This window comes from Nothoprocta perdicaria, unplaced genomic scaffold (genome assembly GCF_003342845.1).
Source record: "Nothoprocta perdicaria isolate Ctin4 unplaced genomic scaffold, notPer1 scaffold_153, whole genome shotgun sequence".
NCBI lineage: Eukaryota > Metazoa > Chordata > Aves > Tinamiformes > Tinamidae > Nothoprocta > Nothoprocta perdicaria.
In genome coordinates, this window is record NW_020454683.1 from 1,751,903 (window position 1) to 1,765,665 (window position 13,763).

The 13,763-nt window shown below is 44.4% G+C and overlaps 1 protein-coding gene across 1 annotated transcript in view; it reads right to left on the reverse strand.

Moving 5' to 3' along the window:
* LOC112943726 (insulinoma-associated protein 2-like) overlaps window positions 1–9,627 on the reverse strand; it is a 10,219-nt gene extending 592 nt beyond the window's left edge. Inside the window, exon 1 of the mRNA XM_026034970.1 lies at window positions 9,607–9,627. Within this exon, the coding sequence (XP_025890755.1) occupies window positions 9,607–9,627 (21 nt within the window). The remainder of the gene's footprint in view (window positions 1–9,606) is intronic.
* Window positions 9,628–13,763: the final 4,136 nt, after the last annotated feature.

A 13,763-nucleotide genomic window follows, 5' to 3' on the forward strand; every position in this document is an offset into this window, starting at 1 on the left:
CCGCCCCTGGCGCGCGGCGCGGGCGGCCCCGTCCCGCCCGCCCCAACGGCGCAGCGCCCTGCGCGGGGGCGGCCGCCGAGTGCCCCGGTGAAACCCGCGTTTACAGCAGCCTGCGCCGTGAAAAGGTGACGGGCGCTATGGAATCATTGTAGAATCGTTACGGTTGGAAAAGACCATGAATATCATCGAGTCCAGCCGTAAGCCCCTAAACACCGTAACTCTTAAAGCATATCCCTAAGTGCCTCATCTGCACGTTTCTTGAATACCGTCAGAGACAGTGACTCCTCTGACCAGTCAACTTTCCTGGACAACCTGTTCCAATGCTTTACCACTCCTTCTGTGTAGATGTTTTTTCCCCTAATATCTAACCTGAACCTCCCTGGTGCAACTTGAGGCTGTTTGCTCTTATTCTATCCATAGGTATTCTGGAGATGGACCCCTGCCTCTCTACAACCTTCTTTCAGGTAGTTGTAGAGAGCGGTAARGTCTCCCCTGAGCCTCCTCTCCTCCCCACTAAATAACCCCAGCTCCCTCAGCCTCTCCTCATAARGGCTGTGCTCCAGCCCYTTCACCAGCTTCATTGCCCTTCTGCAGCAAYTCCATGTCTTTCCTGCAGTGAGGAGCCCGAGGCTGAACACAGTATTTGAAGCGCAGCCTCACCAGCACAGAGGGACRATCTCTTCCCTCATCCTGCTGGCTACACTGTTGCTGTTACAAGCCAGGAGGCTGTCTTGGCCACCTGGACACACTGCTGGCTCCTGCTCAGGCAGCTGTCAACTAACACCCCCAGATCCTTTTCTGCCACATAGCTCTCCAGCCACTTTGCCCAAGCCTGTAGTGTTGCATGGGGTCGTTGTGACTGAAATGCAGGACYCAGCACTTGGCCTTGTTGAATCTCACAGGGTGGCCTCAGTCCATCAACCCAGCCTGTCCAGAACCCTCTGCAGAGCCTTCCTACCCTCAAGCAGATCAACTCTTCCTCCCAGCTTGGCGTCATCTGCAAATTTGCTAAGGGTGCATTCAATATCCTCATCCAGATTGTTGATAAAGATATTAAAGAGGACCAGCTCCAACACTGACCCTGTGGAACTCTACTCATGATGGGTCACCAGCTGGATTTAACTTCATTCACCACCAGTCTCTGGGCCTTGCTATCCAGTCAGTTCTTCACCCRACAAAGAGTATATCTGTTGAAGCTGTGAGCTGCCAGCTTCTGCAGGAGAACTCAATGGGAGCCTATGTTAAAGGCCTTACTGAAGTCTAAGTAGACCACATCCACAGGCTTTTCCTCATCCACTAGGTGGGTCACTTGGTTGTAGGAGATCAGGTTCGTGAGGCAGGACCTGCTTTTCATGAGTCCGTGTTGGCTGGGCCTGATCTGCTGGTTGTCACACACATGCTATGTGGTTGCCCTCAAAATGATCTGCTCCATAACTTCCTGATTCCCAGATCCTCCATCCAGTCCTTCTYGTAGATGGGTGTCACACTGGCTACCGTCTCCAGTCATCTGGGATCTTTGCCTGTTGATCAAGATTGTTGATAGATTATGGAGAGCAGCTTGGCAAGTACTTCTGCCATCTCCCTCAGASCCCTTGAGTGGATTCCATCTGGCYCCCTAGACTTTTGGGTGCCCAAGTGGAGTAGCAGGTCGCTGTTTCCTCCTGAATTATGAGGGGTTTCTTCTCCTCTTTGTAGGTATATCCAGTTCAGGGGCTCAGTATCTTGAGGATAACTGATCTGGGTGTTGAAGACTGAGGCAAAGAAGGTATTAAGTATCACAGTCTTATCCTCATCCTTGATGAGTATCTTCCCTGATGCCCAATAAAAGATGGAGATTCTCCTTGGCCCTCCTCCTCTTGTTACTGCATTTGTAGAAACATTTTTTTTTTGTCTTTTACAGAAGTGGTCAGATTGAGTTCCATCTGAGCTTTCACCTTTTTAATTTCTTCTCTACCTTCCTTTTATTCCCAGTGATAACCTTGCACTCTTCCCAAGTTGCCTGCCCTTCTTCCAAAGGTGATAAACCCTCCTTTTTTTTTTTTTTTTTTTTTTTTTTTTTTTCCTTTTCTTGTAATTTCAGCAATAGTTGACTATTCAGCCAGGCTGGTCTTGTATATGTATTTCCAACAAACCTCTGGTAGACTTCTTAAAGCCTCCCACAAGAACAAGGGCTGCTGATCGTGATACTTCTGCCAGCTGCTTGAAGAATGCCTCATCTGTTTCTTCATTCTAGTTGGGTGGTCTATAGCAGTCTCCCACAAGGGTATTAGCCTTGTTGGCCTTCCCCCTGATCCTGAATCATAAACACTTGGCTTTTCTATCACCTACTTTGAGCTCCATTCACTTGAAGGACTCCCTAACATAGAGCACTACCCCACCTCCTTTCCTTCATTGGCTGTCCCTTCTGAAGAGCCTGTGGCCATTCATTGTAGCASTCCAGTCACATCAGTGGTCCCAAAACATTTCAGTGGTAGTAGCTATGTCACAATTTTCTGATGCACCATGGCCTCAAGCTTCTCCTGTTTGTTGCCCATGCTGCTGTGCATTGGTGTAGAGGTACTTTAGCTGGACTGTTGAGCTCTCCCTCCAACTGTGACATGCTGCCCCTATGCTCATCCTTAGCAATCCTGATTTTATCCCCCTCCCTCTTCTTACCTAATGTAAAGCCCTCTTAATGAGCCCTGCCGACTCCTGGGCAAGGATTCTTTTCTCCCTAAAAGACAAGTGAATTCCATCTCTTGCCAGGAGGGCCAGTGCCATAAAGACTGCCCCACGGTCAAAAACCCCCAAATTCAACCGCCGCTTAGCCATCTGTTAAGCTGGTGGCTTTTCAYGGTCCTCTCAGTGTCCTTCCTTAACACCGAGGGAATACAAGAGAATGCCACCTGCACTCCCGCTCTCTTAACTCATCTTTCCAAAGCCTTGAAGTCCCTTTAGATGGACTTCAAGGTTCTCTTGGAACTTCATTGCTAATAACTCGCAAAAGCAATAACAGGTAGTAGTCTGAGGGCCATATATGACCTGGGAGCCTTTTTGCAATGCCCCTTACCCCGGCCCCAGAGAGACATGAGACCTTTCTGTGGGAAGGATCTGGTCAGCAAATTGGGCCCTCGGTTCCCCTTAGAAGGGAATCACAACAGCTATTCTTCTTTTCTTTTGAGTGGAGGCAGCCTTAAGGCATGGGCTTGACTGCATTGCCTCAGACAAGCTCCTACATGGACCTTGGTCTGTGCCCTCATTTGGCTGTCCCTTGAGTTCCTATAGTGCATGGACACCTGGAGAGGTGAGGTGGGCTGCGAAGGAACCCTCATGCCACACAGAGCAGGGACCTGTTTCTGTTCTCCTTGCTTCTTAATTCTGCCACCTCTGCCCTACAGCAAGCGGGCAGAGGATCCTCAGGTGGATTTGAAGTGTTCCCCTAATGCACATCTTGAGATGACTGGAGGGTGCAACTCCACCGAACCATCTCTTTCTCACACCCTTTGATGGCCATAAGCCTTTCTGCCTCCTCCTTCAGTGATGCCACCAGGCTAAGCAGTTCATTGACTACCTGTGTCTCCTACCTGTTCACACCTAATGCTGGTGTTGCCCCTGCTACCCCCCCCAGTTACACCGAGAGGCTGAGGCACTCTCCATAGCCAGAGACCTGGGCCGCTGCATGCACGAATGCCATCTCAGTCTGTGTCCCCACAGGCTGATCCCTGTCCCGGCTACACACCACGGCTGCGGCTGATTCCTCGCTGAGGTGATGACCGTGAGGGGAGCTCGGCCGCGGGGCCGCGCTCAGGGCCGCTCGCTCGCGCCCCCTGGCGGCGGCGCTGGCGCGCGCGGGGCTCGGGCCGCCTCCCTCCTGGCGCCGCCCTCGCTGCCCCGGAGCCGCCTCCGCTGCGGGGCTCGGCCGGCCTGGGGCTGCCCGAGGGCACTACCACAATATGCGGCGGGGGTGGGGCTGGAACAGGAATTAAACGTGGATGCAAGCACCAGTGTAAACAGGTGAAGCACTGGGAGTATTGAATATGAACAAACAAAGGCTCAGAAAACTGCATGAAAACATCCACCGTTTTTCAGGACACTTAAAATCTTCTTGTTAATAGCATGGCTCTGAGTAAAATCTGAGTCACTTGTCTGGCTGTSGGAAAACTGGGAAAAAGTGTTGCTAAAATATGCGGGACAAAGAAAACCCCTAGACTTGTGAAACAGAGTTAGAGGCAGGTAGGTAACTCCTGGAGAGGACTGACGAGTTAGCAGAAACTAAGAGGTAGGTAAAAGTAGTGTGGGCCTTTTACCAAGGTTCGGAATTTTTGCATTTATTGCTTTGGTATTATCACTTTTCATTTGGTAGTTCTCATTCTGCATAAGTGTATTTTTACCGTTCATCTGGGGTGATTGGGAGTTTTTCATATGTTGATGGAATGGTAACATTCTTGGAATATTTAGTGAAACATTCGGTGCACAGTATAATTAATTATTTCCTATATAATCTTCTGGTTGGTGAGGGTATTTTTACATTTTCCGAAATTTATATGTGGTATTCAGGGTCAGGGAACATTAAGAGTGGGAGTACCCCACTCTGGGGAGGATGAGCTGGAGCTGAGGACAATTGCAGCACAGGCAGGAGCAGCATCCTTGCTGACCAGGGTGAGGTCCTACAGGACCTGAGCAGGATCAGGATGCTGATAGTGACAGGCTCCACCAGATCCTGCCRGGGTCTACCAGGTAAAGTGAGGTGATTAGTCTGATACAATGTCCATCCAGGTCACTGTTCACTTGCATACAGCTGCAGATGGGTTGGAAACAAGACTATGAGAAGACTGATCCAGTGAACAGGACTGAAGACAAGACTACYTACATTATAGGTGAAGAGTTCATCCACAAAAGTAGTGACTAATCCAGGACAGGGGACAACAGGGCTGGGCACAGAAATACCTATGATGTGGCTCTAGCAAGGACCAAAGGTCCAGGCCTGGGCTGAAATGGAGCCCTTGGATCAGTGAGGGCATGGAGATGCCAGGTGAGGCTGATCATGGCAGTGAAGGCCTGWTAGTGTCCTCAGATTGCACTGACATTTAAGCAGCTCACTCGAGTGCAGACTGACCTCTTAGGGGAATGTTCTTGTATGATGAAGATTGTCCTTATGTGGGTGTGATAGATGTATGTCTGCTCAAATGTCTGTATAAGCATTAGGAATAAAAGCCCCCCGACTGAGTCATCAAAATCTATGTATCCTACATGTATGCATCTCAAATCCACCTGAAAATAAATTTGTAGAGGTGGTATAGGTGAAGCCAAACAGCAACTGCAATGCAGAGCTAACTCACAAAAACACTTACCAGTAGAGGACAGAAACAGATTTCAAAGGGTTGGAGCAGAGTCTAGAAGGAGGACTGTAGCTAATGGTGTCCTCCAGGGGTCAGTACTGGATCCAATCCCGTTCAAGTGAGTATAGTGAATATRATATTGCAATGAATGATAACAATAAAGTAATGACAAATCATTATTATTTTGCTCAGTGAAAAGAAGTGAGGCAAGCAGCTTGCTTCAGCAAGCAGTTGGTGTTGTAAGAGTCCAAGAAGSTGAGAGGATGCTGGGGTGGCAGCCTGGCCCTGGCAGGTTGTTGCTTTCTGTTTAATATGGTGAAGACTCCCTGCTCACTAGTCAATGTTGGTCTGGTGGGAGCTGGCTGCGTGTCCTCCTCCTCCAGCAGAGGTGGTGGCAGAGGACACATGCAGCAGGAACTGTGACGGGCCCAAGCACAGACTGTGACCCTGGTCCTGYTGCCCTGGCCTCCAGCTCAGTGCTGAAGAACCACGGCTCACCTAGRCATTCTTCCCAACATGCTTTTTAAGAGCCCAGAGTGAACCAAAATGATGGCATAACCAAGCTGTTTATTATTTTGTTCTCATAYGAAACCTTGATTTCCACCTTAAGAATTTTGTTCCTTTACTTGTTGGTCTCATTTTTTCTTGCTTACCTTACATGGWTACTGAAGCCTGAAGCCTGTGGATTGCTGGCCTCTTCTGCATTATCCCGGTCTCCTTGTCTCGGTTTCCTTCATCAGTGTTTGTYGTCTTTTATTGTCTTTCTATTTTTATTAAGTTTATCTACTCTGGCATTGGAGTTCAGAGATGGATTACATTTATCAGTATCTTATCATTTCTGAAGGCAATCTGTTGCCTTGTTAGGATGCCTGCTACCATGGAGGCAGCTGRCCCACTGTTTTTTTACAACTGTGAAGCAGCAGTGAATGTAAGTGGTGTTGGCAGAGTGAGGCTGTGAATGAGCTGTTGAAGGACAGAAACCATTCCTTGATCCTGATGTTTGAGCAGCAGTCAGAGAGTCTCTTTGAYGCCACAGCCCTCCCTTGCTCTTGGGGACGTGGGAGCTCATGGCTCTGAATCCTCCCCCATGCAGCCTRTTGTGCTGTCTGCTACCTGAGCCTGCACTGTAACCACAGCTTCCTGGTGAAAGCCTGAATTTGTGAAAAACTGTGGTGGGAAACTCATTTAGTTTTGTGGATATAGAAATATATTTTTTGCATAGGAAGGTTTGTGAATATTTTTCCTCATTTTTGCTGGCTTTGCTTGATATGTGGGCACACACACTTGGGGAGCAGGATTGTCAAAGAGGGAGCACCAAATCTCCTCCCTCTGTATCCTGCTGTGCTGCTGCACCTSCTGTCTTCTGAAATGTTATTGAGGCAAATGTTTCATTTTATCTCCTTCAAGCACCATCTGTGGAAAATACTAACTACTTAGAAGCCATTTTTCTAGAAGATATCCACATACCTTACCTCTTTACTAATGTTGGAATACATTTTATTTGGTCAATAGAAGCAGATATGCACTACTTATAATCTAATTACGGGTATAAATTAAAACACAGGCAGTTCCATCTCCATGTGAGGAGAATTTTTTTCCTGTGAGGGTGACAGAGCCTTGGAACAGGCTGCCCAGAGAGGCTGTGGAGTCTCCTTCTCTGGAGATCTTCCAAACTCATCTGGATGCCACTCTGTGCCACATGCTGTAGGTGTCCCTCCTGGAGCAGGGAGGTTGGACTAGATGATCTCTAGAGGTCCCTTCCAACCTCAACCATTCTGTGATTCTGTGATTAGTCCTTAGCTGATGTCCCAAGGCTGTCTGCCACAGGAGTTCTATGTCTTTCTGTACTCTCTCCTTTCTGTATTCAAGGGAGGTTGCAAGATGAAACTGGCCGTTGGGGTCAGGACCGTCTAACCCGTGGTCAGGTCTACACACAACATGACCACTGCTAGTAGTTGCTTATAATGTTCCTACTGATTCTGGAGAGCCCTAGGACTTGTCAGATGTTGTCTGAACTTGTTTCTGCCTGCCTGGAACTTTGTTTTAATTTGCTGAGCTAACAGGATGTTTTTCTAGTGACCAGGTGGCTATTGCCTAATCGGTTTTACTTTAGCTTATTTTTGTAAAAGTGTACTTAATTTTATATAGTTGGCACTAACAAATACTTAGTCTCTATAGCATGAAGTATTTATGACCCTACCATGATGGCGCATATAGATAGGGTTGATAGCAGAAGTCCAAAAGGGGCATCACAGGTTTTAGCATAGAGGAATGCAAACATGATAAGAAAATGGCACAGGATAACATTGGACCCCCGGCTAAATGCTGCTGATCACCATTTGTCTGCTAAAGAAATGTACACCTGGGAACTGGGCAAAATCAATGTTGGACGGTAACCAAAACCGAAGATCACAAATCTAATGTAAATTAAATCACCATACAGAGTACTTTTTGATGTAATGTATAGTTACAGACCAATGTAAAAGTATCAAGATGTGAAAATGTGTTAGCAAAAATATAAAAGTAACCCCAGATGAAGAGAAAGAAACGGTCAGTGTCAGCACCTGAGCATCCTGGCAAAGCCTTTGGCACTGCTGACTTTCTGTAACTCTACCCTCAAAGTGACGCCGGCAGCTTTAGGGTCAAGGGTGCCCAGCAAGGGGGAGCACAACAGCAGGGAAAGAGATAAGAAGGAGGATGTGTGAGTGCATAACCGTTTTGACTGTGTTATTATTGAGTCTATTTTTTTATTACTATTTATTTCCACCCCCCCTTTTTTTTTTTTCTTTTTCTGTAATATTTTAATCTGGAATAATAGTAGCTCTTTGATTAGACTTTTTAGATTTCAATTACATTAACAGTTATTGGCTTTGCAAAGTGCACTTCCTTTTACATAAAGCAATGTTAAAAAAAATGGATAAATTTACACTGATCCTTCCTTTACCAGTCAGTGGGCTGCCATTTGCTCCTAGATCTTCATGCTTAATAGCCCTTATCCTATTGAAATATCTCTAAGTGCTACTAGATCCACATAGTGCCCTATCTAAGTGAATTCCCCACCAGGGATATTTGCTGTGCAAAGAAGTATACCTTGGTCTTCATTTAAAATCTCCCTCATCATTTAACTGGGAGCATTTTACTTTTTGTGTTATAAGAAATAATGAATATTTCATGACATTCAGTGTATGCCCTCTATCATATCCCTCCCTGTGTCCAAGTTGAACAGCTGTAGCGTTCTCTGCTTTTCCATGTCTTCCATATCTTCCTGTATCCTGATCAGCTGTTGCTTTTATCTCTGCTTTTTGTTTTTAGTTCATGAACTTTATTTTTAGAACTGACAGGAAGCACTAACAATTCTCCTCCCCCACCAAATAACTTTCCCCAGCCTTTTCCAACAAGCAGTGATTATCTGGAGTTCTCTGGCTTCTGATGATTCCTGTTGTAGCARTAATCAAAACAGATAATATTTTCTCTAGTCCTTTACTAACATTTTTACTCTGATAAATGCATGCAAAATAATTCCATTGACGTCAATRGTGTTACTACAGATTGACACTGCTGAGCTGAAAGCATTGCACCACTAAGAACATCCTGTTGGAGACAGGTTTTGTTGAAGAGTCTAAGATATAACTTTATAAAAATAGAGAAAAGTGTGTTCAGATTGTGAAATTTCCAGGTAACACTATTGAGAGAGAGCCAGCATGATACTGGGACAGGGCATAGCTCATTCTTTTGTGGCTTATCCCATTATGTATCTGTCAGCTTTTTACCTGAAGCAGTTTAAATATATATAACTAAGCCTGGCATTTCTGATGCTGATGTCATTAAAATATTCTCTGGAGATCWCATTCCCTTGTTACCAGACTGGCCCTCATGCAATGTACACAGTAATTAAGCCTCATTGCAAAACAAAAGTGGAAAGAGAGGAGAGCCATGTGCAAATCTGGCTCCTATGCAGAGCTCGAGTGGGGCTCAGCTCCTGGAGGGCAGGCTTCTGCTGCATCTGAATGCACCATGGGGTAGAAGCCTTATCTCTCTCCTAAGGAATAGCAGCCAATAGAGACAAATACATTTTTTTGCTGTTCAGTTGAGGAGCAAAAATGGCCCTAGATATGAATGAGGAAGAAGGAGGAGAATGCCCGCAACTGCACCCAATACTCCAGGTGTGGCCTCACCAGAGCTGAGGAGAGGGGCAGGATCTCCTCCCTCCACCTGCTGGCAACACTCCTCCTGATKCAGCCAGGATCCCATTGGCCTTCTTGGCCACGAGGACACACTGCTGACTCACAGTCAACTTGTCGTCCACCATAAYGCCCAGGTCCCTCTCTGTGGGGCTTCTTTCCAGCAGGTCAGTCCCCAAACTGTACTAGTGTCTGAGGTTATTCCTCCCCAGGTGCAGGACCCTGCACTTGTCCTTGTTGAACCTTATGAGGTTCCTCCCTGCCCAACTCTCCAGCCTGTCCAGGTCCCTCTGAATGGCAGCACAGCCCTCCACCTAGGCTGGTATCATCTGCAAACTTGCTCAGATTGCACTCAGTGCCCTCGTCCAAGTCACTGATGAACAAGTTGAACAGCACCGGACCCAGTACTGACCCCTGGGGGACACCACTGGCCACAGGCCTCCAACTGGATTCGGCCCCATTTATCACCACCCTCTGAGCTCTTCCATCCAGCCAGTTCTCAATCTATCTCACTGTACACCTGTCCAGTCCACACTTCCGGAGCTTCCCCATGAGGATTTTATGGGAGACAGTGTCAAAAACCTTGCTGAAGTCAAGGTAGACAACATCCATGGCTCTTCYATCAYCCATCTAGAGAGTCATCCCATTGTAGAAAGCTATCAAGTTGGTCAGTCATGACTTCCCCTTGGTGAATCCATGCTCTACTCCTGATCACCTTCTTTACCTTGACATGCCTAGAGATAGTCTCCAGGATCAGCTGCTTATTGAATAGCCAGGTGAATGTAGGAAGAGCAGGCTTGGTAAAACTGCCTTGTAAAAGAAGCACAGGAGAGGGCACTTAGTGTACTGATTACAAAGAAACCTGAAAAAGTGAATTTAAGGATATATCCTGTAAAAAATGGTAAAAATGAATCAGATATAAAAACTACTCTACCAGGCCAAAGAACATTTATGCAGCTTAGTGTTGGGACCTAGACAAAAGGATAAAAATAGGAGAAGCATAGAGTGGTAATTCCTTTGCCTCAAGTAAACTTTGGGTCAGAAAGTCCATGAAGTATAGATTTCGTATTTACTATTTTCTTTCTTTTTTTTTTTTTTTTTTTTTCTCAGTATTTGAACCATTTAAACTATCAACAATCTCTTTAGAAGATAGAGGGAATAACTAGATTTTTTATTAGCTTCTCTCTTCTCTCCCAAGTCTCCCCAGTAGGATATAACACCAAAATTATTATTTGTTTGGGACAAAAGAAGCATCAATATGATGATTTTTTTCTTATACATAAGTCAAAATGACRATTACACCTGCTTCAACAGAGAATTGCAAATGTTATATCTCATTTCCTTATCTCAAAAGTAGATTGTCTGAAGAAAATAAATACATTAAGTTGTGCTTGTACCAGTTGTTTAAGTAGTTTTCCAAAGAGTTTTAAAATATACAATATCTCAGCCAGCGAAAAAATAAGTAGTAAAATCATCATAGTTATAGTTTTACTTAGCACTTATGAACAACTAAACACTATACTTGTAATCAGATTTCTTGACACAGTCAAATCTCAAAATAAAACATCATTCCATACACTATTTTTCTGTGCAAATGCAGTTTAGCATTAGCTATGGCAATATTAAAAAAACCCATGAATGTCAGAATGAATTCAGYAATGAAAATATACTAATTACAGATACTGTCTAGAACAGGAGTTTGTATTAATTGGCTCTTCTGCTCAACGCCAACTCCTTTTTAAATACAATTTCTAATATCAATCCTCTACTACCTGTCTTCAAAAAATTTGATATGAGACTTGTAAATCTTATCAAGGATTAAATCAAACAAATATTATGTGCTTARATATCTCATAAAAAAARAAAAAAAGTTCCGGAAACGTATACTCTTCATGACATGATCTCAAGCACATGGAGAAACAGAAAGTGAAAAGATTTGAAAGCTGCTTAAACTTTGGAAGGAGGCTTAACATTCACTTCGTGTGTTGGAGCACCACCATCCTGAAGCTGAGAACATGAAGCAAATATGTATTTCTTAGTGTCTCCATTTATGGTATTCAATCTTTATTTTATTTTCACTGCTGCTGCTCTTTTTTTAGGTTGTTCCTTGGAAAAATTTAGTCTTTGATTAAGCAGCAGATTGCAGTTCTACTTAGATAGGATTACTGATGTAGTTTGAATTAAAAGTAATTTTTAACTAATTACGACTAGTTTCTGCCTACAGATCCTACTCACCTACTAGTTTCTGCCTACAGATCCTGCTCACCTCTTGTATAGAATTCTGATCACATCACCTTCATGGTCTCACAGTTTTACTCTACATTTGACAGAGCAGGCTCAAGGTACCTGGATGACTGTCTCATTGCCAGTCAACTCATTTAAAAGGAGCTTCATTAAATGTTACTACTTCTCTGTTTCAAGGCAGAGTTTGTTTGATGGTCATTTGGAATAGCAAACCTGTGCTAAAACCTATTATTATTATTATTATTATTATTATTATTATTATTATTATTATTATTATTATTATTATTATTATTATTATTATTTAACAGGGCAGTACTGCAGCCAAGCAAAAACTCAAAGCCCTATCTACACAAAATGGTATTTAATTACCCATTTCTTCTCCTTTAGCAAGGAAGGAGACATAATACCTTCCAAATATTCAATTTAAATAACTGAAATAATAATTTCAACAACAAATAATTGAAATAACCTTATTGTTCCTCAGGTTTATACTAAGATATCATATAAAAATCTGCACTGAATGCAGAATCTGCACTGAATTCACTGAAGTGAATGAGAAAGAGGCATCTGTTCTTGCTAGCAATGTCCTTGTCCCAGATTTCCCTTAATGGTGACATGTATTCTTGGAACTGGGSTTGTGAGCAGATAGAATCCACATTACAAAAATGTGTGGAGCCAGTGCAGAGTTTGCAGAGCTGCACCACTAGATGGAAGCAGACATTGCATAGCTCGATTACAAATGCTTGTAATGAGAGGTCATGTTCTGGGAACTCTTCCTCTGAAGGGAAAGACACCTCCTATTCTAGAGGGTACAGCAGCATTGGGCTGGGGAGCCTGGGCTCAGCCTTGTGCTGAGTGTTCTCTAGTGCCTTTGGACCCCCAAATACTGCACCCGCCTTCTCAGAGGACAGCAGGGAGAGTGCTAGGAGACACAGCAGGAAAGACTGTATGGATCCTCTTCTCCTTTTCTCATTGAGCCCATAGTTGTCCTAGCCAGATATCTGCTATTCTTTTGATGTGTCTAAGTTTTATTTCCCCAGAAGAGTGATTTCCATCTCTTTTCCTTGGCTGTCTCTGTCATCATCTAGGATGGGTAAGGAGTGTTGGACTTGAAGTGTGGCAATAGCAGATGTTTTCCCAAAGGAGAGGTTCTGTGTATAGATTGAGCATGACAGGAGCTCTGCAAGAGATGCAAGACAATCAGTTGTACCTTTGTCTTCTGGATCTTACTGTATTTCACACAGAGAAAATGTGGCTTTGGAGATGGTAGCCAGGCACTGCTGCTTGTAAGAGGTGTCTTCTCAAAGAACAAAGTTGCCCTGCTCCTACCTTGTGCTCTTGCGGGCTGGTCAGCTCATGTGCTCACTAGAAGCTTTCTCTGAGATGTGTCTCCCTGTCAAGACAACACTGTCCTAGGAATACACACACTTCTGGAATTTTAACACATTCTTCTCTGTTCATATGGGAATTAATTKTACAATAGGAAATGAATCTACTCCTTCCAGTCAAGTACTCATGCCTTCGTCGCTTTTMAGCATGTCCTCTCCTGCTGGCACCCCTTGGGTTCTTTGGACTGTTTCTTCCTAGTTACTATCTTGCACAGTCCTTCCTGTGATGAAGTCTGTCTCCTATGTTTATTTTCTATTTGAGAAATGCCACCCAGATGTGAGTTCAACAAAGATTGTGGCGTGTMTCTGTTTTGTGCTGTGTTCCCTGAGGAAGGTCAGCTTAGTGCTAGTGGCTAGGAATCTAAAACCTGGCTGGCTTGCTGTGTATAACAATTCCCCTTSTCCAAAATACTTATCAATCTCAGAAATTAGTCAAAAACTAGGCTAAGAATTAGTCCTACAATGGACAGTGCCCTGATGTTTGTTTATTTACTTTATGGGAGTAGATGTTATCCTATGAAATGCATATGTCCAGTGCCTCAGAAAGCAGGACACAAGTGTTGTGAGTACAGATTGGTTGAATTTCCCTCCTCCTTTCCACTAGATCTTGACTGGGGAAAATGTCAACACCT